Here is a 24,972-nt window from a genome sequence, read left to right as displayed (position 1 = left end):
ATGGAAGCCCTCCGCTCAAAGATCCAGGCCCAGATCCCGGAAAACATCAAGCAGCTCCCCTCAACCTTCAAGCCAAAGCCGCCCACGCACCTCGAGAACGGCGCGGAGTCCATCCCCGCCTCGCTCGCGCCCACCGTCGTGTCCCCGACGCTGCCCACGCCCAGCATCGGCCACGAGGGCGCCGTCTTCACAATCGCCTACGCGACCCCGATCGCCAAACCGCCCCTGGCCGTCCTCGCCACCTTCATCGACCCGTCCACCTACCCCTCCTGGAACCCCATGTTCCCCAAGGTCACCGTCACCAAGCCCGCCACCGGGCCCGTCCCGCCCCTGCTCGCCGAGTCCACCGTCGCCAAGCACAACCCGGCCGACCTCATGCTCCAGGGCGCCCAGGTCGCGTTCGAGGTGCACCTGACGCTGGACCCGGCTCGCGTGACGTCCAACTCGCCGTGCATCATCACAAAGATCGAGGACTTCCACAAGGTGACGACCTCGTCGGCCGGCGAGGAGCACAAGGGCCGCAAGGGGTACCGCGTGGTGTGGAAGACGACGGGGTACACGCCGCCGACGTTCCTGTTCAAGGCGGAGCGCGTGCACGAGTTCCTCGAGAGCGAGGACGGCACCGGCACCGAGTACCGCCAGTACGAGACCTTCTTCGGCCCGCTGGCGCACGTCGTCAAGCTCACCATGGTCGGGCAGCTCGAGTCTGCCTTCGCCGCGTGGATGGACGGGCTGAAGCGGTTCGTCGAGGCCGGGGGGAACGTGGCGGCCGCCAACAACACTGATGGCGCGACTGATGCCGCAGCTGCCCCCGCTTCTGCTGCCGCGGCCGCTGCTACCGCTGCCTCGTGAAGCGTGGTGACCCTTGATCTTTGGGAGACCATGTTGCGACTGGCTTTGCTTTGAGAATTTTGACGGCTCGCACATACGAAAATGGGGTGGACAGAAATTATACCTGTTGGAGGAGAGTTGAGAGTCGGATCTGAAGGTGCGTGTTTATATGTATGCTAGTAGCTTGATACCTGTCCATAACCGGCAACAAGGAGTTCTTTTGACATGTATGAACAAGGGGTTACAGGTGTGTTATGAGCCACTTTCCTATTTATGCCCTCGGGGAGGCCGGCATTGTCGCAGTGAAAGAAATCCGTCTCCATGACCTACACCTCCACGATGCACTGGTTGGTCCCCATCTACAACGACGCAACAGCCTCGGGCTTGAAGTAAACCGACATGACGCCGCCGACGGTGAGGTTCTCCTTGACGAAAGACTTGAGGGCGCCGTGGGCGGCGCACTCGTCGTCGTAGTACTTCATGTCTTCGAGCGAGGCGAACTCGGTCTTGGCGACGATGGTGAAGCCCTGGGCGCGGGGGTCGTCGACGGCGGGGCCGACGACCATGGAGAGGATGTACGGCTTGCCGTCCTGGGTGTTATTTGTTAGCTTAGTGACTCAGGTTCTAATTGCCTCGCTCGTCTGCTTTGGTCACCATCTCTCATAATTTGCTTGAATTCTAATGATGCCCTTGCCCAATATCTTGCTCCGAGAGAGACAGGTTGTCTGAGAAAAGCCAATGGAAGGGCGTCAGGATGCAAGTCAAGCTACCTTCTTCTGGGAGTCTCCGAGCTTCTTGTACTGCTCAATCAACTGCTTCTTCTGCCCCTCGTCGGCAATCTTGAACATGGTGACGCGATGAACCCGGTCCGCCATTTTGATCGTCTCTCCGTCAAGCTGTCTGAGTGTAGAAAAGGTCTTCGGACTCCTCAAGGGCGCTCCTATCCGTCGAAAGGCAGGCGGTACGAAAGAAGATGTCTTTTGTGTTTTGAAGGGACCTGTCTCTGTCCTGGTCGTCGTTGTCGTCGAGAAGTGGTGGTAGCCGAAGCCGGAAGCGGAGGTTCGTAGCGGGGTTCCGTTGATGTTCCGAAGCCGATGGATACAGGTATGGCGGAAGGTGAAGGCCGGGGAGACGGGGGGCATGGCTTTCCTTTTAAAAAAAGAGAGTCTAAGGAGACGGAAAGAGGCGGCGGAAGAGGTCTCTAGCGGGGAGGAGGGGAGTGTGCAGCAGAAAGAGGCTCTCGGATCATCCCCAATTGCTACTGCGTAAGGTACGGGCGGCAGGGGGCGTGGCGGCGGCCGGCTCACACAGCAATGAGGATGGATGGATGGATGGATGGATGCGTGCGTGCGGGTTTGTCGGTTGAAGAAGGCGCGGCGGCGCGCTGGGACGGAGTCGGGTGGAAGAGGTGCAGTGAGTGTGCATTGAGGGTGGTCCATGCAGAAGCTAAGCTCCCCGAGCTACCTGTGTACCTATCGTGGGACCTTGCTTATGTTTGGGGACAGGGTACCTCTGCTCCACCTGTGCCTGTCGCTTCGCAGGATACCTAGGACATCTTCGCCGGCAGTTTACATAAGTGAAAGCCAAGTCCTCTTCAGATTCTTATTCATGTGAAATAGGTACTGTGTGTTTGTGTCAGCAGAAGACCCCAATCCTACGGGTGGGTTGAAGCTTCAGATGCGGATACCCGGACCGCCCCACGAAGCTTCAACCCACAGGCCGACACTTCCATTACATACTGCCATACACCTACCTAAGGTCCCTACCTCAGCATGCCTTGGCGCTAAGATTGGACTGAGGTGGTTATCGGCGGTGCCTTTCTGTCGACTTCAGATCGTCCCATCAGCAGTGCCGAGGGCTGCATTTCCCTCTCACCTACAGACTCCACTCCCTATCAGACAGCCCACATCACCCGTGTCTTCCTGCCCGTCCCCAGGTTTCCCCGTGTAGGTAGGGCGGAACCATTGACAGCATACGCTCGCTCAAAACATCACCTTCATCCTACCATGACCTCAGAGCTTCAACGCATCTTGAAGGTCCACATGTCTCAATAAGAAAAACCACCATCGGGGCTTACATCGGCTCTGGCCCCCGCACCCAAGCCCCGCGAACGTCCGCGGTGGTGGGGCCGGTAGCTTCTTCGTTGCAATCTGCAATCTGCACCTGCACCCGCACCCGCACTTGTACTGTAAGGTGCAGCTGCAGTCCCCCTCACCCCTCCCCTCCTTCAAAGCCAAGACTCAGGAAGAAGAAACCCCCTTCCCGCCAACCAATCACGAATTTCTCCGTCTCGTCTCACACTCTCTCTCCTCGACCTCCTTCCTTCCCTCCTACGCCAGACGACTTCACCTCATCCACTTACACTACACTGACTTACAGCTGACTTACACGAACCTCACCTGATGCGCTTGTATGTAATGGATTGTCTTGGTTTGTGGACTGGACTGGACAAACATCATTTGCCAAGCAGGCACACCCGTGACGAGACGGGAAAATTTCCCAACGCCTCCTCACAAGAAGCAGACAAGCCTTCCCAGAGTGCGGCTTGCAACCCGCCAAAGGGACACTGCGGCGGACCCGACGACCCCTGAAAAGCCTCGGCCAAGCCACGAGACTCATACATCGTCCCTGGGGTAGGGGACGCAAAATCCCGTGCGTTGTGTGGTTCACATCTTCTAATTGCGGGCATTTCTTATTAGGCCGTGGTATTATTCCGTCTCATCATCTAGGCCGTTGATGCCCATATGCTCATAGAGAACGCTCAAATGCGCCTTTCCCTGAAAGCATTCCCGGGAGAACATCATCTCTCATCTACGCCAACTGCCCTAACACCTATAGACGTGGCCAGATTGAACCAAATCGTCAATGCCAAGGTTCCTGGCCAAGCTCTCGCGTGTGGCATCCAAATGCTACAAGTCACCCCTGTTTGGCGGCCAAGCCTGGTATCTTTCGTTCTTCCCACCAACGGTCACCGCATGACATGAAAAAGGTGCAACCGTATCAGTATCCGGAAGCACTCCCAAGTTCCCGAGCCCAGTCCTGCTGCGGCCCCCCTTGAAATTCCCCAAAACGCCATATCCGTCTTTGCATAGACCGCCAGCTCTTGGTGGTCCATGTGATCAATCCCGCCATTACCCCCCCCCCTTTGTCTACATCATCCTTGACCAGCCATTATAGTACGGGCGACGCTGGAGACAGTCCCCCCATCCGACGGACGACCACCTGCATCTTCTCAATCAGCTCCGGCATCCGATAGGGCTTGACGAGCACGTCGTCACACCCCGCGCTCTTGGCTTGTTGCATCTGCTCCGGCCTGGCGTTGGCGCTGACGGCGATGATGGGAATTCGGCCGCCACTGGCGCAGAACACCTGCCCTTCGCCTTCCAGCTCTCGAATGCGTCTTGTGCATGTCAAGCCGTCCTGGATTGGCATCTCTATGTCCATCAGGATCATGTTGATAGGCACAGGGGGGCCCTGAATGCTCGAGACGCTGCGGCTAAAGTACTCCTGTTCCTCCTGATGCTGCAGCGACGTGGACTGCATGAGCCTTTCCAAAGCTTCGACGCCGTGATTGGCCACATCAACCTGGAAGCCTCGGTCGCAGAGGCCTCTCCTGGTGATCTGCTGATTGATTAGGTTATCCTCCACAACCAGAATGCCATCGAGGCGAGGATCGGGGATGTTTGGCTTTGGTCGTGAGCCATGTGTCCTCTGGTCGTTTGCGTTGGATTTGGTCCTCGGTGCCGAGAGTGGAGTGCTGGTTGCAGTGGCCGCTGTTGTCATTCTTACAGCCGCGGCCACAGACTCGGCCTCTCTCCTCGATGCTTCCGACGGGACGTACGCCTCGATGAAGAAGGCAAACGTCGATCCAACACCTGGCAGGCTTGATACGCCAATCGCGCCCCTTTGCAGCTCCGTCAGGCGCCTTGATATGAACAAGCCCAGACCGGAACCGCCGTATTTCACATGTGTACGCGAGCTTGCCTGCACAAACCTGTTGAAGAGGTTCGCCTTCTCATCTTCCGAGAGACCCTGGCCGGTATCCTTCACCTCAAATATGAGATACACCGGGTCCTTGCGGTCGTCAAGGGCGGGCTGTTCATATTCCGATTCCTCTTTGCATGACCGCGGGATGAAAGTGACCGCAGAATCTTCGTCCGTGGGCCGTGTTCGGGAGGCTTTGATGCTGACTGATACATTCCGAATGGAGCCTGACTTGGTAAACTTGAGGGCGTTGGTGAGTAGATTGATGAGAACTTGCTTGACGCGAGACGGGTCGAGGTCGAGAAAGTTGTAGCCGAGCTCTCGGTAAGACTTATCAACCTTCATATTGAGGTCGATATCCACGCGACGTGCTTCCACATCAAACATCTTAATAGCTTCCTCTCCAATTTGTACCGGGTCGACCGTGCAGGGCGTGACAGCCAGCAGCTTCGAGTCCAGCTTCGACATAGTCAGAATGTCGTCCACAATCCGCTTCTGGTGCTGAGCACAGGCAACAATCGTCTCGGCGTTTTCAATGCTGTCGGAAAGCAGCTGCTTCACGTCTAAGTGCCTGTCTCCATTCTCCTCCGTTGATGGCTTGTATTTTGTCACGGGGGTACGCGGGCGTCCAACAAGCTCTTCGCATCTCGCGAGGGAAGCAATGATGGCGTCAGAACAGTGGACAATGGCACTGAGAGGGTTGCGCATTTCGTGAGATGTCATGTCGATGAAGTTGTCCTGCTGCCGCTTCGAGTCGATGGCTTCTTCGGTACGTTGCGTTTCCAGCTCAAGCTGCCATTTTTGCAGGGAAACATCGCTGATGCAGCCAGTAAACGATTGGACGATGCCATCCGAGTTGCCGACTGGCATGAAGGTGGCATTTACCCATCGCGGTGCCGTGATCTGGTTTCCTCCGGCATCGTCAGCTGTCCAAGTGGTTTTCAATCGGATTTCAGCGGTCTGCGGCTTCTTCACGGATATGAGGCGGTTTAAGCTCTCGGTCAGGATCGGGAGGTCCTCCTGGACCACAGACACTTGCCACGGCCTCACTTCGCGTTGCATTGGATCAACCTTCTCGATGCCACACAGCTCGAAGAAAGCATTGTTTGCACCAACCAAACGTCCTGCGGTATCCATGTCAAACATTCCCACTGTTGCCAGCTCCGCCATTCTCTTCAGGTTCTCTGCCTGCTGAGTCCTCCTGGTTGCTTCGTCAGCCGTTCTCTTGTGTGCTGTGACGTCCGTCAGGCAGGTGAAAGTTCGAATAATGGTTCCATCCATGGAGCGTTCCGCCTTTGCTTGGGCCATGACATACCGCTCCATTTCATCATCGAGGTCGCTGCACAAATCGGCCTTAAATGGTGAGCGGCGCGAGAGGAGTCCGTTGGTGTGCTCAGTTCCTCGTACGCGGAACTCAAACTCAACCTCGTCTTTTGTCCGCAGCTCTTTGTATGCCTCGCGTATCTTTTCTCGATCTCCTTCAAGAACATAAGAGAATGCGCCCCCATCCTCAGCCTGGCTGTCGGGGTAGCCTGTGATGCGATACCAAAGGCCATTGGCGAATGTGATGTTCCCTTGGTGGTCTCCGATAGAGAACCCATTGGGGATGAAGTCGGATACGGTTTGGAACAGCCTTGTATACTCAATGGCCTCCTTTGTTTGGTAAGCAAGCTTTTCTTTCAGCATAGCCTGGTCATAGGCGGCCTGTTCAGCTGCATTTCGTCCCCTTCGCCTTTCTTCCTCCAACAGGACAGTGCATGCTAATGATGTGGTTAGCTTTTGGGCGAGAAGCTGGATATACAGTGTGTAGGCATCGTCATATGGCCGTCGAGGATTCAGCCCAAGCACGAGCAGCCCCATGACTTCTTCCTCCTTCGTCGGTCGGATGGGCAAGACGATGGCTGCTTCGCACGGGTCACCAAAACCACGCCACTGCAAGCCCGTCAGCAGCTCCTTCGGCAAGCTGCCGTCGGAGGTGCTGATGATCAGTGGTCCATGGCTGCGCAACGCTGCACGGTACTGTGGGGCCAGACCCGCGTCTGTTGCCCTTAGACGCAGGTACTCAGGCATGATCGGGTGGTGGGCTGGAACGCCGAGAGCCCCCTCCAAACGGCAGATGTAGTCGAAGTTGTGTCGCGACTCGCTGCCAGATTCCGACGAACCCTCGCGCTCAATCGAATACAGCATAGCGAGCGGGATGTCGTACGCCGGGTCGCATTCTGAAAGCTCTTCGATGAGCTTGCTCCAGTACGACTTGACGTCCTTGGCGGTCACCAGTTCCTCGCCCATGTCGACCAGCATCTGGATTCGCCTGCGGAAAAGGTGGTACATGGTTGTGTCGGATATCAGATGGATGAATCCGAGGCATTCGCTGTTGTGGATGACGGGGACGAGGGACCATTTCAGGTAGGTTTCCAGAGGAGGGCCGTCTCGTTGTTCGACGAAAAAGCAGAACTCCTCCTCGCTGCTTGCCCGGCGACTCTGTCCTGGATTCTCCATCATGCCTCTCAACTGATCCGTGATTTCTGGAAAAGCTTCCGTCACAGGACGGCCAAGCAGATTGGGGTGCCGCGAGCCGATCATCTCTCCGTATGCCTCGTTGTAGACGGTGGTAAACTTGGGTCCCCAGTACATGGCCGTGGGCTGGGAGTTGCACAAAATCTGGCTGTAAGACTGATGCAGCATGGAAGGCCATCGGTCCATGGGTCCTAATGGAGTTGCGCTCCAGTTGACGCTGTCAACCATATCGAGGAATGGCTCCTGATCCGGCATGAAGTCGGGCAAAACCAACGGAGGCTCGGTAGTTGCTCGAACGATACGAGGATGCGGGAGATCCTCTTCAGATGAGTCTGGTGAAGACATGGACGGAACAGTAGAGGTGTGCGGGTGCAGGATCCCGCTGCTGGATTCTCGTCCTCGCGATCCGTCGAGGCGTATCTTCCTAGGCGGCTCTGTCATGGGCGGGAAGTCGTTGGAGCTCACCACGACCCATTTGGATTGTACAACAATGCGAGTCCAGAAGTGGTTGTTATACAAGAAGGACTGCGGTGGGTTTACGTCCTGTGCGGTGATCCAGTCCCAAAATCTCGTGTGGTCGAGGCTCGATATGGACTGTAACACCTCGAGAAGGGCGGGCTTGCCTGTCAAAGCTGGGTTGTTGTAGACGACCTCGGCGCGAGAGGGATCCTTGAACGAAGCAGCAAGGGCAACAACAAAGCTCGGTCGGGGGTCGGACTCGAGCAGGTCAACAACGCCCACACCGAGGAGCGGGGGAGGATGCATGACGGCGGGCAGGATGTGAGTCGTCCGCTCAGCCAAGGGATCGGCAAGTGTTGTTGTCAGTATCTGCGTTTTCTCTCATTCTCAACCAATGGGCGTCTTTGGATCGGGTCCTGGACTCAGACCAATAACACTCTTGGGGGTGTTTCTTGTGCTTCTTTGCTTGGCTCCTAAGTCGGTGTCGGTCCCGCCGGTGAAGGTAAGTAAAGTTCGAGTCGGCAGGCGCGATGTGCGAGCAGGGCGAGTCACGGCCTTGGGGGGAATTTTGTTTCTCGATGCAAGAGAGGAGATGCGGGAGACGCGCAAGGCAGGTGGACGAGAGAAAAAGCGCCAGAAGCGAGCCGGGGTGGTGTGCGCAAAGTGGCGCAAAGTGGATGAGGCAGACGAGGGTGCCAATGTGGTCGGTCCGGAAGCTGCGATTCTGCTTTGCCGGGTGGAGATGGGCGCGCACCGCGGCACACCCAGCCTGTTGTTTCCTGGCCGGGGGTTGACGTTGAGCTTCAAAGCCGGTAAATGTAGGGCGGGTCAGGACTAGGTAAAGTACTGAGCAGGCTGCAGGATCCCCGGCCAACCTTGTCGGATCAACTGGACGCGCGGGATGTTCGCCGTGAGATGCGTTGTTGTCTTTTTGGAGTTGTGGTTGTTGTGGTTGTGGAAATCTGCAGTGCTGGATGTGGATATCGGACCTTGGCCGACGTCGCCTTGGGTTGCGACAGAGTGAATCCGGAGAAGGATGGAGAGGAGGGGACAAGAAGAATGCGAGAAGGGAACTTTTCCCCCCCTTCTGTCTGGGAAGGCTTGCGCGTGGAATGATGGAATAACCAAGGATGCAAGCGTCCCGTCTCGTATGTGGGAGAAAAGACGAGATGACAACCAGGCGGGAGCGGGAGAGGTAAGACGTGGGAGACGGTCGAGGAGCGGACAGGCCAGGACGGAGGAGGACGACCGTTCTCGGGGTCGGTTTGGGGGCTGAAGGAACGGCGTCGCAATGTGGCTTGTTACGCAGATGGCGGTCTTGTCCAAAATAAATTTCGACCTTTTGGTTGGTGATCTTTGTGTTTTCTGGTCTTTTTCGGGACGACGGCGACCGTGACTCTGACTCCCCCGTGTCGATCCCTTTGCTTTGTCGTCCAAGAGCGGCCAGGGCAGACCTTATTTCTGGTGGCACCGTACCTACGCACTTGTGCGGTGGTCACCTCCGTTGGATGTCGGGGGTCGGGGGAGATTGGAAGCTCAAGGTGACAATGGAGGTGATAAAAAAAGCAGAGAGATGGCCGTAGCTTACGGAGTCTGGTCCTAGGGCAGGTGGAAGCCGGGGTTGTTGGGTGGGCATGGGACTGGGGTTGAAGAAACTGAGGTGGTCGGGCTGGGCGGGAAGCAGACCGCAGCGATCACCGGTGACGACAACGGGAAGTGACAGACAGGAACAGACTGAACGGGAGGCATGTCTCTGCTATCGTGACTGACCAGATGGAGCTTTAGCTAAGGTAATCGACCTAGGTAGGTAGCTACAAAAGAGGACGCAAAGCCTCGGGAAACGCACTGGAAACGTCTCTAGTCGATCAAGACTTGACTTGAATAAGCGAGGGGCTGCGGTGGTAGTAGGTGGTTTTGAACGGCCTATTGCTGTAGTGCTTCCGTCGCTTTCCCCTTTTCGATGGCGCGTCTCAGCCCTCGTCGACGGCAGCAGCGTTTCTCTCTCCCTCTGCCTCTGCTAAGGTAATGCTAAGGGCCAATGGCAGGGACGGCGGTGACGGCAGCGTGATAGGCAGGCAAAGAGGTGAGAGATGGTGATCGAGCGGACCAAAGCCACGCAGCACAAAGCGCATATCACACAGGCCGGGCACACACACCAACACACAAATACCATGTAGGCAGGCACACCCACACGGTACGGGGACATGGCTCCCGGAATCCCAGGATCGGGACTCGGTGAGCAAGGCAGACTCTGTCAGGTCTCTGTGTCTCTCTCTCTCCATCGTACCCATCTATTTTTGCTGCTTTTTCTGCCTGCTGCAAGTCTGCTCGCTGCCAACATCGCATCCCCGCAACGCACATTAATGGTGAGATGATGTGGGATTCGGCGTGGTACCCGAGGTTTGGGAATGTTCCAAATTGGTCCAATGTGTCCAGTGTCCCGGCGTCTCTGCCAGGAAAATGGAACCGCAGACTGCAGACCCAGAGGCTACCTAGGCAATGTAGTGCGCACCGCAACCCGGCACGGGGGCAGGCAAAAAAGTGGACGGGGAAAAGCGCACTTGTCCCACCCGCCGCGAGCAAGGAATTCGCATCGTGCAGCCAATCATGCTCCCCCAGCGTGGTATCGTGGCGTCCACCCCCTGGATCATGGATGTCTCTAAAAGCTTCGATGAGAGGGGTCCAGCGCACCATTGGAATCAACCAAGACGCCATGCGCCGTAAAGAGCTTTTTGGGTGAATCCGGCGGGGTTCAATAGATCGCTTCGCGACTCTTCTGACCATTCCCTCTCTTTACTTCTATTCAATATCTCTCTTCACAAAGCTGTAGCGTTCTCTAGTAGGACATCAGCTAGGTAGCACCGGCGCCGTTCATTTGCCAGTGACGTTATTGCCCCACGTCATCCCGACTTCACACGTGGAGTCGCAATAAGTCCTCCGTTATCCCCCCTTGTCCAACCTTTTCCCACCACTCCCCGGTCCCCGCGACCTGTCTTTTTTTTCTCTTCCTCTTCTCCTCAACTCATTACGGCAAACCAGGGCCAGGCTAAGCTCGGTTCCCGTCTCCTCCACCACTAACAAGCCTCATCCAATATTTTCATCTTGTCCGTAATTGTGCCTCAGCCTCACGCGGCTGAAAACATAGGAGAGACACTGATGGGATGCGGTCGGACGTTGTCGTCACATCTGCCTCCCGCTCCCGAAATGCGTGTGATGTAAGCCCCAAGTGGCCTCTGCGCTCGTGACGTCACCTCCCCCTAAACAGCATCCCCCCTGTTTCCCAACGTGGAAGCAGAGCGGAAAGGAAAAAAACAGAGTTGAGGTGCCGGCTGCATTCGTCTCTTTAGCCAATCGGAGCCTCGAGCCCGGCTGCTCACCGACACGACTTCCATGGCCAATCGCACACCGGCCGGGAGCAAGCTCCGGAAGGTCAAAGATCGCACTCGACGCTAACATCCTACGACCGCCCAACCGACTTGTTATTGTTGGTTTTGCTCCCCTCGCAAAACTTGGCCGCAAAAGGGACCACACACTCCCCATCCATCTAAATCATATGAAACTAGCATCGAATCGATCGGCAGAATCCGCCCAGTCGGCCAAGAAACACCCTTCCCATCTCCACTATCCATCTCATGTGGCCCGTTGATGGTGTGTTTCCCGCGATATGAACACGACTCGAGTTCTCCATGTCAGGAACATTTCAACCGAAATGTCGCAGGTGTGAGGAGGGCACCATATCCTGACTATTTCGTTCAACGGCCCAATCACAAGCTGTGAAATACCGTGTCCCCAAAATGACGTTACACAGAATGCCAGTTGGGATGTCTTACTTCTGCAAGGCATTGAACGTCATCCAAGCCGGGGAACCACTTGACGTCTCACAAAGGGCCTGACGAGGAATAATGAGTCTCATTTCAAGAGATGACCAAGCCCCCTTCAGCCAGCCACATGGCTTCTCAGGACAGCATTTTGACCATGTGCTTCTTTCCCCCAGTGTATCGGCATTTTCATAAACCTGGATGCGACCACATGCAGATTGAAAGCATCATGACTCGGGGGATGGGAATTCGCGTCTACATAAATGAGACAGATGCTGGCGTGGGTTTTTCTCGTCGCCAGAATTTTCAAGTCTCACCTGCACATCAGAACCGTCCCGGTTTGTAGTGCGTATCGTACCAGAGTGTCTCACCCAAAAAATGGCAGCATCGAGAACCATCGGATTTGGGGCCCGGCTCCGGTACCATGGATTATATCGCACGATGTCTTCGTCGCTGAAGTCGTTCATTATCACAACCCAGAGATTGTCTGCAAGATGTGATGTTTATTCGGTGCCTGGTACTCAATATGTGAGTTGATTTATCCCGTTTATCCGAGATGAATCGATTTTTCATCCAAAATGAGACGCATGTATCTGTGTTCTTCACACTCGGGTTCACTGTATGCCACCCCATATTATAAATTGTCCATCTCGTGACCTACTGAGTTTCCAAGTCTTACGTTGTTGCTATAGTTACAATCGCAGCCTTCTTAGTCACAAGACAGCCTCGGGAGACCTCGCATGACCAAGCCTCGAGCATATCTCAGGCCTTCGAAGGGAAGTTTTCGTTGGTTTCACGTACGACTGTCTCGCGTCTGTAATGAGATACACCAGGTCACGGGTATAGCTCCGACCTGAAACGCAAGCCATCGCCCGCAACTGACTCACTGTGAGGCGTTTGGGTGTGAGCTCAGCTCGAGCATGTCTTCGGTCTATCATCTAAGAACCAAGGTATAGAAGGCTGTTCTACATCTTGCACTTCCCAACGTCTCAATCCCCCAGCATATCCGTAAAACAAGTATAATCGCAGGTTTCGGTCCCCGTCCCCTTAAACGCCTCATCCTACCCTGGCAACGCTCTAGAATGACACGAGTACCTTCTCGACGCTACATGCTGCCGTTACAGGCGTGCTGAGCTGACAAACTTGAGCTCCGATAAGAGGATGTGCGTGTTCTCTCCCCGGAATTCAACCCCCTTCATTGCGCCGCCACCAAACTCATGTAGATACCCCACACGACACCAGCCAGCGCACCAACCAAGTTTCTCCCCTCAATGCTCTTAATAAACACAAAGTTGATAAAGCTGACCATCGGCCAAAGCTTCAGCCCGGCAACGAAGATGGGCCAGAAGTCGTCCTTGGCCCTGGCCACGACGGAGTGCCAGTCGACCTTGCTGTAGTCGACGGCGCCGCGCGAGACGAGAAACTTGGCCGAGGCGGACGCGTGGGCGAGGTGCTCCGGGCGCGCCATGGCGGCCTGGATGCTGCCGACGAACATGCTGAAGGCCAGGGTGTTGAGGGCGGCGCCGACGGTCTGGTCTAGGAGGAGCTTGACGACGGTGTTGCGGATGTTGAGCTTGGGCTCGACGAGCTTGTTGTCGCGGGCCTCGCGGTCGAGTTCCTTCTCGTCGTTGGCGGCCGCGGAGGCGATGGCGTCCTTGGTGGGGGAGACGTGGTAGGCTGGGAAGCTCTGCTCGAGGAGATCTTGCCTGTGACATTGTCAGAAGTCTGAGAAGGGGGGGTGGGTAGTATGGGAAAACTCACCACATGAAGTTCGGCGGCGTGCACACCACCGCGTTCATGATGAACTGGAAGACGGGAACCCAGTCGATGACGAGTTGGCTCTGGTCACATTAATCAGCACTGAAAATGCAGGCTCAGACGCCCTTGAAGTGATAGCTTCGCATCGCGGCACGATGCGGGTGAGTCCCAATGCGGATTTCATACATCGGTACGATAGGCCGTCAGTGCCTGCGCCAACAAATTTGAGGTACCGGCGAGGACTGCGGACTGCAGCGTCGCATTCACAATTGGAGGAAGAGCCATGGTCGCGACGCGAGTGTGCAGCTATTCCGAGGCTGTGAGAGTGGTCTTTCTTGGTGAATGGTTGAAGTTGATAAGAACCGGTGTCAATATGCAGCCGGCCCGGTTCACGTTTCTCGGTTTCTGATGACGTCGTTGATAAGCGTCGAGACACAAGAAGTGTGTAAACCCGAAATGCTTGTGAGGCAGTCGTTTTTAAAGAGCAAAAAGCGAGGCGAAGTTGGACAGATTGTGGTCAAGAGGTTCCCGTGGGAAGTCTATGTACTCGCGCGAGCAGGACCAACCACAGGGAAGACGGGATCTAGGACCGGAAGTCGAGCATTTGGCGGGGTGAGGGAGGACAACGTGCCCCGGTTTGTGGAGTTGGCCGGCCGAAGTTCGGGCTGGCGAATGGGGGGCATGAGCTACGCCCAATTGCGGGGCGATTGTGACAGCTATCCGAGTCAAGCTTGCAAACAAACAGCTTGAAGAATAAGCTTGACGTGTCAAGCTACGCCTTTGGCCTACCGCGCGGCTGCCTGTCGGGTGTACGCCATTGTCCAGGGCACTTGCATGACCTTCGGGCCACGATATACAATGCGACCCTGCGCTGCAGATCACCAAGACTTGCATTGGACGTAGATTTCGGCTTTGAATAGTATTGTTTTTAAGTACCTGTGTCGCGGCATGTTCCTGGTCATGACGACCCTTATGCTGCAGGGAATGAGCTCTTGGTCATCCCTCAGCGTGGCACAAGGCCTTCCCCGACGCGACGAACATCTATGAGAACACCCAACAAACACCTGCGCGCTCAACAAAGTGACGTGTCGCATAATCGTACAGCTCAGCCTGGTATGTCGGGTCGCATCGGCCACAGCCATGCGCCTCCTGTGGCCGGCAAATCCCTTCCTCTATGTGTCCTCTTTTCCACCTTGACTCCTTTCCATGACACCTTTTTGACGCGGTCTTTTTGAGTTTCGGAAGAACGGCGTGACGTGGATTTAAGGTCTAGACAGGATCCACATAAAGAGCAGCTGAACGATGTATGAGTAGAAAAACAGAAACTGTGTCCTCTGGTTTCGCTTCGCCCGGGAATCGCCAGTCTGCATAGGACCGGCGCCATTCGCCGAGTTCTCAGGAAGCAGGACGTATTTCAAAGAGCGCATCTGAAGGTGTTGTTAGTCCTCATGTCCATCAGTAGAGAGCTTGGTTTACGCACCAGGAACAGGGAGTTGGCCAGGAAGGTGTAAATGAACACCGACCACCCGACCCAGCCGCCGGTACCCTGGCCCCCGTTAAAGATCTCCGCCACAGCAACGGTCACAATAATGCCGACAAACTTGTAGCCAGAGTACGCGATCAGGTCGTAGAGCTGCGAATCGTTCGAAATGCCCAACAGATAGCAACCCAGCTTGAGGCCCAAAATCTCAGCCACCACAATGACAAGAGCCGTTGACGCCGTGTATCCAAGGAGCTCCGGCTGGAACTGTCCACGGAGACCGGCGATGAGGGTGGACAGGAGGATGTATGTCACAACCGCCATGACGGGGATGTACATGTCGGGGCTGTTGATGTCGTCGCGCGGCGGCAGGTACCACCCCTCCTGGCCGCTGGGTCCCACGGACTGCTTGCGCGACCATGGCTTGTGCCTCCAGGGGAAGAGGACGAGGAATAGCTTGTTGATGACATAGGAGTTGGAGACGTTGAAGTAGTGCTTCAGGGCATTTACGTTGACGTATCGGTTAAACTAGTAGCGGTTAGCTCTGGGGTCTGTTGCAACTGTCACGAGGCTTCGCGACGTGTACTCTCGATGCCGAGGGTTGAGGTTCAGCGTACGTTCTGTTCCATGTATTCCTGGCCATGCTTGAAGGCCGTCTGCCCGAATTGTGCTGCAACTTGCGCCGTAGGGTCATTCATGAACTGTCCGTATGCGCCAAAGACGTTTCCGCTTGAGCCACCCTGCTGCTGGTACGGGCTGCCGTAGCTTTGCTGCGATTGCGTTTGCGACACTGGAGGAGGCGGCGAGCGCAGCTGGGGAACGGTCGAGACATGCTGGGGTACCGGGTGGTGCAGAGGAGGCGACTGGCCGTATGTTTGAGGGCGCTGCATGATGGGCTAGCTGTTGGACAATCGATGCAATAATATGCTCGGTGTACGGGCGAGAACTCGTTCGACTTTTGGGGGTGAGGACCGCGGATTCGAGTCGAGCAGTTGCGTTGTCGCGGGCTTGCAAGTGGGATTCCTCCCTTTTGGAAGTCGTCTGTGATGGGGGGGGCGCAGGCAAGGTTGTGGATGCAGCTGCAGCGGTACCTTATGGAAATGTGTTTACTTCAGCGCATGTCATCGGCGTGGGTCCGTTTGAAAGCTGTGTCATTCGTACTGTCCTGACATGGCAGTTTTCATCTTCTGTACAGTGCCAGAAGCTTGTTGCGGATTATCCCAACATCCGATGGCTTATCGATACCTTGGGGGTCCATCAATTGCGAAAGCTATCGGCCGACCCGTCTTATCGGTCCCCGTCTGCGCCACAGGCCAACTTTCTGGATCGTCTAGGAAGTTCGCCTCCAACTCAGCTTCCCCCTCTCCCTCTACCTGTCGCCAGTCGCCCAATTGCCAGATTACGCCGCGATCTCAGGAACAGAAGTTTGCGAACCATCATGTTGGACACTTTCGAAATCCTGACCACATCAGGTGTGGTCCTTTGGTCAAGGACATATGCGCCGGTCAACCCATCCGTCATCAACAACTTCATTTCCGATGTCTTCATCGAGGAAAAGGCCGGCGCTGCGTCGAGCCAGTCTGCTGCCAGCAACCCACCGTACAAGCGCGACCAGCACACCCTTCGGTATACCTTCGTCAAGGAACTAGGTGTCATCTTTGTGGTCAGAACTCTTGATGTCCCCAGGCGACGAACGACATGCTGACAGAACCGCGCGCGGGCAGGCCGTCTACAGATCTCTACTTCACCTGTCGTGGATTGACAAGCTGGTCGACAACATCAAGACGATTTTCGTGGATCTTTACGGCGAACAACTGACGAAGCCTCACACAACACTAGTGGAGTGTAATAAGTTCGACGAATACTTCGACCAGCAGATGCGCGAGCTGGAAACGACAGGCCCCAAGGGTGACTCCAACATCTCGGACGCCGACTTTGCTAAGGAGGACGAGACACTGTCTGGAAACCTCGGCGATGAGCCTCCACTTCCCTCTGGTCTTCATTACAGGGGTAAGCAACTGGCCTACATACCCCTATTTCCCGCGGGGCAACACAAAGCTAATTACATACTCTAGGACGTGGTATCAACGGCGCAAACGGCGGCGCTTCCACGAACGAATCGACCCCGATTATTACGCCGAACACGTCCCGACCCTCGACTCCTGGCGTCGTCGTCGGCAAGCCTGGCCCTGCCGCAAAAATGTCCCGCCGTGCCCGCAAGGCGCAAAACCCAGGAGCTGTCGCTGCTTCCTCCGGTGACGAATCCTCTGGCAGGAGGCCCCGGCCAGCGACTCGGTCTTCGACGAAGAAAGGCCGCAAGTGGGATGCTGATGGTTTGGCGGATGAGGAAGACGATGTCCAGCTTGACTACTCGGCTGCTCCGAGATCGGCAACCAGTGACTCCGAGGCCGAAGGGCCCGCCGCGCGCTCCTCCGCTCTTGAGCGTGTCGACGCCTCGACATGGGGCAACAAGACTTCCAAGGGCCAGTTCATCCTTAAGGACCTCGACGACGAAGTCCACAATATTCTCGCATCCGCGCAGTCCAAGACGGACTCTTCGACCGAAGCTTCGAGCGGACTTATCGGGTCCGGACTCAGCACGATTGGAGGCCTGTTCCGCAATGTTGTGGGAGGCAAGACCCTTACGAAGGCCGACCTCGACAAGGCAATGAAGGGCATGGAGGAGCACCTTCTCAAGAAGAATGTTGCGCGCGAGGCCGCAATCCGCCTGTGTGAGGGCGTCGAAAAGGAACTCCTTGGTGTGAAGACAGGCAGCTTCGAGAGCATTAACACCAAGATCCAGTCCGCAATGGAGGCTTCCTTGACCAAGATGCTCACCCCTACTTCTTCTCTCGACCTGCTCCGCGAGATTGATGCCATCACCGCCCCGCCCGCGACCACCCTGCGCAAGGCTCGCCCCTATGTCATCTCTATCGTTGGCGTCAACGGTGTTGGAAAGTCCACCAACCTGTCGAAGATCTGTTTCTTCCTCCTCCAGAATAAGTACAAGGTCCTCATTGCTGCTGGAGATACCTTCCGTTCTGGCGCCGTCGAGCAACTGGCAGTCCACGTCCGCAACCTGAAGGAGCTCACTTCCCGTGAGGGAGGCCGCGTTGAGCTGTACCAGAAGGGTTACGGCAAGGACGCCGCCACTGTCGCTCGCGACGCTGTCTCTTTTGCAGGTCAGGAAGGTTTCGATGTCGTCCTCATCGATACCGCTGGACGCAGACACAATGACCAGCGTCTTATGTCTTCTCTGGAGAAGTTTGCCAAATTCGCTCAACCCGATAAGATTCTCATGGTTGGAGAGGTGAGAGCTCTTTGCCACTAGAAATACTTGCAATCGTATAACTGACAATGTGAAAAGGCCCTTGTCGGAACCGACTCCGTAGCGCAAGCGCGCAACTTCAACGCCGCCTTTGGCGCCGTTCGCTCTCTCGATGGATTCATCATCTCAAAGTGCGATACCGTGGGCAACATGGTTGGCACGCTGGTCAGTCTTGTTCACGCAACTAACGTCCCTGTCCTATTTGTCGGCGTTGGTCAGCACTACTCCGACTTGAGGAATTTCTCTGTGAAATGGGCTGTCGAGAAGCTCTTAAGCAGCTCTTGATTCAAGAAGTGGTAATGAGATATAATTTTTTACGTCTTTCTAATACGAATTCAATAAGACCAACACGGGTTCTTCTGGCGGAGACCTAATGATACCCCGAACAACTGAGCCTTTGCGTCTTGCGATTTATGCATTTGTGAAATCCCGCAGTGAGGTCACCAAAAATACATGCGCTAACTCTAAACTTAACCCCAGTTGTCATCAGTTATATTCGCAAACCAACGTCCCGATCGTCTCGTGAGGCCGCAGAGATCTTTCGCCGTATAGATGTGGATAACGAAGACAAACACCGGACATGATAGCTGACCCGTCCAATGCACCATTGACTCGCCACACGGGGTTTGACGGTTCAAGGCCGTCGCGATATTCACAAAAGTCTTGGGGATTTTCCCTCGGCACAGCGTAATACCTGCACCCTTGGCCCTCGAAGACGAATTGCTCTTCGAAATCCGACTCCCAAAGTGCGGCTCGCTTCTCCGGGTCAAAAACACCAGCCTTCAAGCGTAACCTGTAGTCCACCACCCACAGGTACTGGAACCACCTTATTTGGCTCCAGATGGCCTGGGAGAGTGCCTGATACGCCCAGTATCTCACGTTCGTAATTTCGGCGTTGTTCCTGTACTGTGTAACTCCTTCCACACTCCACTGTGGATCGAACTCGACCGCAACGTGAGTGACCCCGTCGTATCCAAATACCGGGGAGGCGAAGGGCGCATTCCGCAGAGTGTAGGAAATACTGCCTACGTCCTCGAAACGTCGGAGCACAAAGAGGTCGCGCAACGGGAGCACCGTCAGGTGCACAGGGCTGCTGTCACCATTTGCCGCAGAGAATGTCACAGGCAAGTCCTTGGCGTCTTCTCCCTGTGAGATCCAGCTATAAAAGCCTCCAAGGGGGCTGATTCTCTGAATCAAGTCCCGTCCGGGCCGGTCGTATCCCCTGTAGATAGCCTTGTAGGAGTCTCTACAGGCGGTCCAGAGGCCAAAGTCGGTTGCGTATGTCGACGAGTTGCCAATGGTCCACGACGGCAGCGATCTGTTGTCTTGCGATGTCGGTGCGCCAAGTATAGGGGCGAACTCGCCGCGATACGAATCGTAACCCGTCTGCTGGACGACGAGATGTTTCCTGAACTTTTCGTCGGCATGTGTGGGGTTGAAGACGGTGAAGAAGTGAACGCCGCCGTGGCCTGGGTTGATGGGGCGGACGGCGTCGCTCCAGATCTGGTCTCGAAGCTCCTGGGGGAGTTTGGGGAATAGAGGGAATGATTGTGTCGACATGTCTATGTACGCCGAGTGAAACTCGTATGTGTTGCTACTTTCAACAGGGTCAAGCACGGGATATGGATATGCAAACATGAAATAAGAAAGAGAAAGATGACTTTGAGAAATCTCAGAGTGTATTCGGGACACGAAGGTGTGTACAAACTTTTGGAGGGCTTGAGCCGTAAAGGTGTCCAGCGTGAAAAAAAGTGCCCCGAGCTAATAGGCCTTCGTGATACACGATGAGATGTTTTGCATCGTCTCTTTTTTGGTTTCTCTTCGAGTCGTTCTTATAGTCAATTGTACAGGAAATTTGGCTCCGCAGACAGCGGAGCCACGGATAGTTTTCTCCGTACAATATAGCTGGAGAGCAACAATGTCTTAATTTGATAGTGTCAAAATTCCCCGAACAGCTCTCGGGTGTCATCTACCTTAATTCCTTAGTTACCATACTGCGTAGTGACACCATTGTCCGTTACATCTATGCGTGGATATGAGACGTCGAAGAAGCTCGTGGGGTCCGGAGCGCTACTGCAGGTATCCCGGACCGCGACTAGACCGTTGACCCACAGTCGCTTGGCGCCGAACCACCGGACGAACGCCGGAGCCGAGCAGCGGCCCGGACCGGGCGGAGCAACCTAGCGTCGTGGTCTATTGAAGACCAAGCACGGCTGAACACAGAAGCTACAGGATGCTTCGTGTAGGTTGCTACAGAGCGTTTACCACCCGGCTGCTTTTCATGAGGAGTTTTGGCGAGGGTTTGCGCCTTTGACGAGGCCCCTTTCTGCCAGTATATTGATCGGCACTTGGCTACCGTGCATAAGGTAGTCAACACAGAAGCTCAAACAAGTGAACGGTTCATAAGTAAGTTATGTAACCTCGTATGGATGGTGGGGCCGAACCGTTATGCCTGCCTGGCCACCCCCAAGACGACAAATTTAGGACGGCAAGACCACTAGTTTGGAAATGACTTTCGCGGGTCCTCGGCCAATCCGTGAGGCTAACGCTCGCCGCCGGCCGCCCTCTCGGGCTCCGTGAGTTACGGACAGCTTGGTCCCAACACCCAATGACGCGGGAACAGGGCTCTGGCATGACAGAACAGAGCAAGCTGCGATTTGGGGTCTAAACCCAAGCCCTGCCTCCTCTGCTGTGGAGGTTCGGCTGTCTTGGTCTCCCTTCGATTCTAGGCATCGAGTGTGACGCTCCACGTCGCGATGGACATCACAGCAGACTCCGCCCCCAAAACAGCGCTGCCTTGTCACTGTGCATGCAGGACACAAACAGTAAACATTTCAGGTCGCTGGCCAATGATGCCTCGTGCAGCGACAGGGCATTCTCGGTGGCACACTCGTCTGACAACGGCAGCATCAGCTCCCAATGGCAGAAATATGCGACGGCACGCGTTGATGAAGCAGGCGAAATTCCTCACACAATTCAGAGGACTCGACTCTGCCGTGTCTGCACAGGAAGGTCAACAACAGCGCACCAGGCTCCAGCATAAGGAAAACATGGAGAACGAAACAGAACTTATGGATTCAGGGGAGAAATGGGGTGGTTCCGTCATGGCCCGCCCAAAATTGCTTGCCTTGGACTGCCCTATGTGCGTAACCGAGAGTCACGGTCTCACTGGAGAGGTAGGGAGCGCGACGCTAAACAGCAGCGCTGGGATCACTGGGACCACTGGCAGGGCAGAGGGGACCACCCTCGGCAGGGATCCAGACCATCGGGGCAGTGCTGGCTGGATCCCATTGGCCACTGGCTACACCACCGGACGAGGCTGTCCCCCCTCCCCATGTCTTCAGCTGTTGCTGACATGCATAACCACGCTTCCACTCTCCCCGTTCAAATTGCTCCCGCTGTTCCTCCACCATGCCTTACCTCACTTTGCCTTTACTTTCAATCCTCGAACTTCTCTTACCTAGAAACTGCAGTTTTATCTCAGCTTCAGCTTATTCCTGCGTCTTTACCTCCTCCTAATGGGCTCCCGTTAACTCTCCAATGGCTTGACCTCCCTACTCACGACTGCGAAGCCACAACCTCTGCCTCTAGCACCAGAGAAGGCTGCCGAGCAGGACCCTAAAAACGCCCCTCCTTCGCCAATTGACACGCGAATAACCCGATCCTTCGAAAAGCAAAAACACCAGAGAAAGATCACAAAGCGAGGGGTGTGCTGTATAGCCGCCGAAGCTAGTTCATCATGTGTCTCTACGTACGTCTGCCACTCCGTCTGATGTTCCGCGCCCTGTTTCGAGGCTCCCGCCCAGACCCTGCCTTCAATCGCACCCTTTCCCCAGTGGCTTGGGACTTTGCCAACCTACACTTCTTCAATGCACGAAGTGCAAATTCCAACTGACGCCTCTTGCAGCTCCGACGCCGAAAGGCTCCTGGTGACGAAAGGGCGCCCAAGAAGCGCACCTTCACGATGCCCCTCTTCAACAACACCAACAAGGCCTCAGAAGGCGCCCTTAGGAAGATGGTCGGCTTCACAACTTTGCTTGCACCTACAGACAAGGGCTCCCACTTCCGAATGACGCCGCAAACACCCCGAATCAACATTACCAATGTCGACGGTGCTACCGAGCCCTCATTCTCCTCCGTCGACCCCAAAGACCTCCACACCACTTCCTCGGACCCTCCCGCGTTCGACGGCAGTCTTGCCATCCAGAACCGCCTCAAGAAGGTCTTCGACGACATCCGATCCCGCCGCTCCTCGATATCACGCTCGCCCTTCGTCACTCGCGAGCAATTCGTCGCATTCCTCGATTCTGTGCAGGGCGAAACCGATGCCGACGATGTCCTGCCCGAAGATAAGGAGAGATACACATGGCCCGAGTTCTTCGAGTTTTGGTGGAAGAAGTACGGCCTGGAAGCTACCCGACCGTTGAATCCGGACGACAAAGACATCAGCCGACCGCTATCGAACTATTTCATCAGCAGCAGTCACAATACTTACCTGGTCGGAAACCAATTAGCTTCCACGAGCGACCCAGAGGCTTACAAAACAGTATGTACTGCTTGGCATTGATGCAAAAGTTGACCATGCTCACATTTGATTCAAGGTCCTCCGCAAAGGTTGCCGATGTATCGAGATTGATGTGTGGAATGGAGACACTCCGATCACGACGGGTCAGGAGCGAAGCCGGTCGCCCAAGCCTGAGCATTCCCGAAACCTTTCTGGCTCATCGTTCCCCAATGTTGCAGCTAGCCTGAAGGAGCATGTCGAAGAGCTGATCGGCAGCGAGCGAAGCATACACGAGCATAGTCACAGGAGGAATGCCAGTGCAGCCAGCGCAGCCACTGCCAGCAGGTCCTTGGGACCATCCGACAGCACCACTGTTCTTGGCCCGAGTGCCTCGGTCGAATCTCTGAATGAAACTCTGCGACCTACATCACCCACGCCAAGCAAATATCGCCCACCGTACCCGAAAGATGAACCCATCGTCACCCATGGTTGGACCTTGACAACTCCTTGTGGGTTCCGGGAAGTCTGCCAGGCCGTCCGCGAGTCCGCATTTGAGACCAATGAACTACCACTTATTATTAGTCTCGAGGTTCACGCGGATATTGAGCAACAGAATGTCATGGTCAAGATCATGAAGGAAGAGTGGGGTGAGATGCTAGTCGACAAGTCGTGCGAAGGCATCGACCCACGCTTCCGTCTTCCAAAACTTGAGGAGATGAAGAGGAAGATCATGATCAAGGTCAAGAAGGCACCTCACAAGATCGAGGTGCCTCCCAGCACTACGGCTTTATCAATGGTCCACGCCAATGATGAGGATGCCTCAAGCTCTGAAGACGAACGGACCATCGCACCGGCGGCGGCCCCGGTCCAACATAACCCCAAGTCCGACATCGCCACGGCACTGAGCAACTTGGCGATCTACACGCATAGTGAGCACTTTAAGAGTTTTGAGACGCCTGCCGCTAAGAAGCCTGGACACATCTTCTCGATAAGTGAGAGCAAGATTCTCGAGCTTCACACGACCAAAGCCCGCGAGATGTTCGCTCACAACAAAAACTTCTTCATGCGAGCTTTCCCCAACGGCACCCGCGTTGACAGCTCAAATCCCGACCCCAGCCCATTCTGGCGGAAGGGTGTGCAGATGGTCGCCCTCAACTGGCAGTACCTGGACGAAGGCATGATGCTGAATGAGGGCATGTTCGCAGACGAGCTGGGCTGGGTTCTCAAGCCCGTCGGATACCGCAGCACTGACAAGAGCACTGAGACCGAGGTCGATGCCGCGCCGCAGGGTGACCTAGATCTCGTCGTCACAATCATCGCGGGTCAGCATATCTGGGTGCCTAGCTCATCGGACAGCGACAGTAGCCGCAACGGCAAGAACCTACGCCCTTTTGTCAAGTGCGAACTCCACGTCGAGATTGGGGCAGTCAATGGAAAAGCAGCCGATGAAGACGACTTCAAACTCAAGACCAGTTCGAAGAAGACGGACCACCCTGAGTGGGAAGGTGGAGCGCGACTGAAGTTCCCGAAGGTCTCGAGAGTCGTGCAGGAGCTCAGTTTCGTCAGGTAAGATTCTCTTTCTTTAGTCACTTTCACTTTCCCTTCACCGCCACGTCGTTGTCACACCCACTCTTCACGATACACGACCCGAGGAGAGTCTCTGTCGCGCGGCTCCGCGCCTATCCTTCCGCACCTGCAGTGTGTCCGACCGTCAGGTGGTGTGCTCTTGCGGATGGTGTACCCTCTGAGAGACGATGAACACAGACCTGATGGTCTGATCCATCCTCGGACGAGATGCAGTGGCCCGTCGCGCTCGCGTCATAAGCACACGCAAAGGTGGAAGATGCCGTGCGACCGCAGTTGCCGAGCCTCTTTTCCTGCGTCGTGTCACCGCGACCGTCAAGCTCCCGTCGCGAGCCGCCAGCCGCCAATACTCGCTCGCCAAGGAAGCGTCAAGCAGCTGTGGCGGCCCGTGTTGACAGGTCGGGCCGCTGCACACCGCACCGTTGACGGCATGACACATGTTCATGACATCTGACATCCGACGGGATCCGTCTTTCCGTTCTTTCGTATTCGAGTTGTGAACAAAGTTTCCTGGCTGACCTCGGTTCCCAATCACAGATTCAAGATCGAGAACGATCCACTCCTCGGCGGCGACGAATTGCTGTCATGGGCGTGTATCCGACTCGACCGTCTTCAACCTGGGTACCGTTTCATCAAGCTCATGGATACCAAGGGCCGCCCGATTGAAGGCGGCAAGCTCCTGGTCAGGATCGACAAGGACGTGCGATGA

General features: G+C 55.6%; 8 protein-coding genes across 8 annotated transcripts; 3 read left to right on the top strand and 5 right to left on the bottom strand.

The window, feature by feature from the left end:
* Positions 1 to 852, top strand: CGCA056_v012100 (uncharacterized protein; the record flags this gene model as incomplete). Its single annotated transcript, XM_037327344.1, has 1 exon — positions 1 to 852. One exon carries the CDS (start codon positions 1 to 3, stop codon positions 850 to 852), a length of 852 nt encoding a protein of 283 aa, XP_037174641.1.
* Positions 853 to 1,190: 338 nt separating this feature from the next.
* On the bottom strand, positions 1,191 to 1,706 carry CGCA056_v012099 (uncharacterized protein; the record flags this gene model as incomplete). Its single annotated transcript, XM_037327343.1, has 2 exons — positions 1,191 to 1,421; positions 1,602 to 1,706. 2 exons carry the CDS (start codon positions 1,704 to 1,706, stop codon positions 1,191 to 1,193), a joined length of 336 nt encoding a protein of 111 aa, XP_037174055.1.
* Positions 1,707 to 4,002: 2,296 nt separating this feature from the next.
* dhkK-1 (Hybrid signal transduction histidine kinase K) lies at positions 4,003 to 5,160 on the bottom strand (the record flags this gene model as incomplete). Its single annotated transcript, XM_037327342.1, has 1 exon — positions 4,003 to 5,160. One exon carries the CDS (start codon positions 5,158 to 5,160, stop codon positions 4,003 to 4,005), a length of 1,158 nt encoding a protein of 385 aa, XP_037173754.1.
* Positions 5,161 to 12,804: 7,644 nt separating this feature from the next.
* Positions 12,805 to 13,652, bottom strand: CGCA056_v012097 (PXMP2/4 family protein 3; the record flags this gene model as incomplete). Its single annotated transcript, XM_037327341.1, has 3 exons — positions 12,805 to 13,315; positions 13,371 to 13,450; positions 13,554 to 13,652. 3 exons carry the CDS (start codon positions 13,650 to 13,652, stop codon positions 12,805 to 12,807), a joined length of 690 nt encoding a protein of 229 aa, XP_037173979.1.
* Positions 13,653 to 14,629: 977 nt separating this feature from the next.
* Positions 14,630 to 15,737, bottom strand: hrf1 (Protein transport protein yif1; the record flags this gene model as incomplete). Its single annotated transcript, XM_037327340.1, has 3 exons — positions 14,630 to 14,794; positions 14,848 to 15,375; positions 15,465 to 15,737. The coding sequence occupies 3 exons, from the start codon at positions 15,735 to 15,737 to the stop codon at positions 14,630 to 14,632; spliced, it is 966 nt and encodes a 321-aa protein (XP_037173987.1).
* Positions 15,738 to 16,285: 548 nt separating this feature from the next.
* CGCA056_v012095 (Signal recognition particle receptor subunit alpha-like protein) lies at positions 16,286 to 18,460 on the top strand (the record flags this gene model as incomplete). Its single annotated transcript, XM_037327339.1, has 4 exons — positions 16,286 to 16,510; positions 16,572 to 16,857; positions 16,923 to 18,157; positions 18,215 to 18,460. The coding sequence occupies 4 exons, from the start codon at positions 16,286 to 16,288 to the stop codon at positions 18,458 to 18,460; spliced, it is 1,992 nt and encodes a 663-aa protein (XP_037174796.1).
* A 201-nt stretch (positions 18,461 to 18,661) lies between these two features.
* Positions 18,662 to 19,735, bottom strand: CGCA056_v012094 (uncharacterized protein; the record flags this gene model as incomplete). The annotated part of the gene is made up of 1 exon (XM_037327338.1): positions 18,662 to 19,735. One exon carries the CDS (start codon positions 19,733 to 19,735, stop codon positions 18,662 to 18,664), a length of 1,074 nt encoding a protein of 357 aa, XP_037174041.1.
* Positions 19,736 to 21,914: 2,179 nt separating this feature from the next.
* Positions 21,915 to 24,972, top strand: CGCA056_v012093 (1-phosphatidylinositol 4,5-bisphosphate phosphodiesterase 1; the record flags this gene model as incomplete). Its single annotated transcript, XM_037327337.1, has 4 exons — positions 21,915 to 21,926; positions 22,083 to 22,721; positions 22,777 to 24,245; positions 24,801 to 24,972. 4 exons carry the CDS (start codon positions 21,915 to 21,917, stop codon positions 24,970 to 24,972), a joined length of 2,292 nt encoding a protein of 763 aa, XP_037174031.1.

The sequence above is a fragment of the Colletotrichum aenigma genome (assembly GCF_013390185.1).
Source record: "Colletotrichum aenigma strain Cg56 chromosome Unknown KSG_Cg56_contig08, whole genome shotgun sequence".
In the NCBI taxonomy this organism is placed as follows: Eukaryota; Fungi; Ascomycota; class Sordariomycetes; order Glomerellales; family Glomerellaceae; genus Colletotrichum; species Colletotrichum aenigma.
This window is presented reverse-complemented; position numbering and strand designations above follow the sequence as displayed.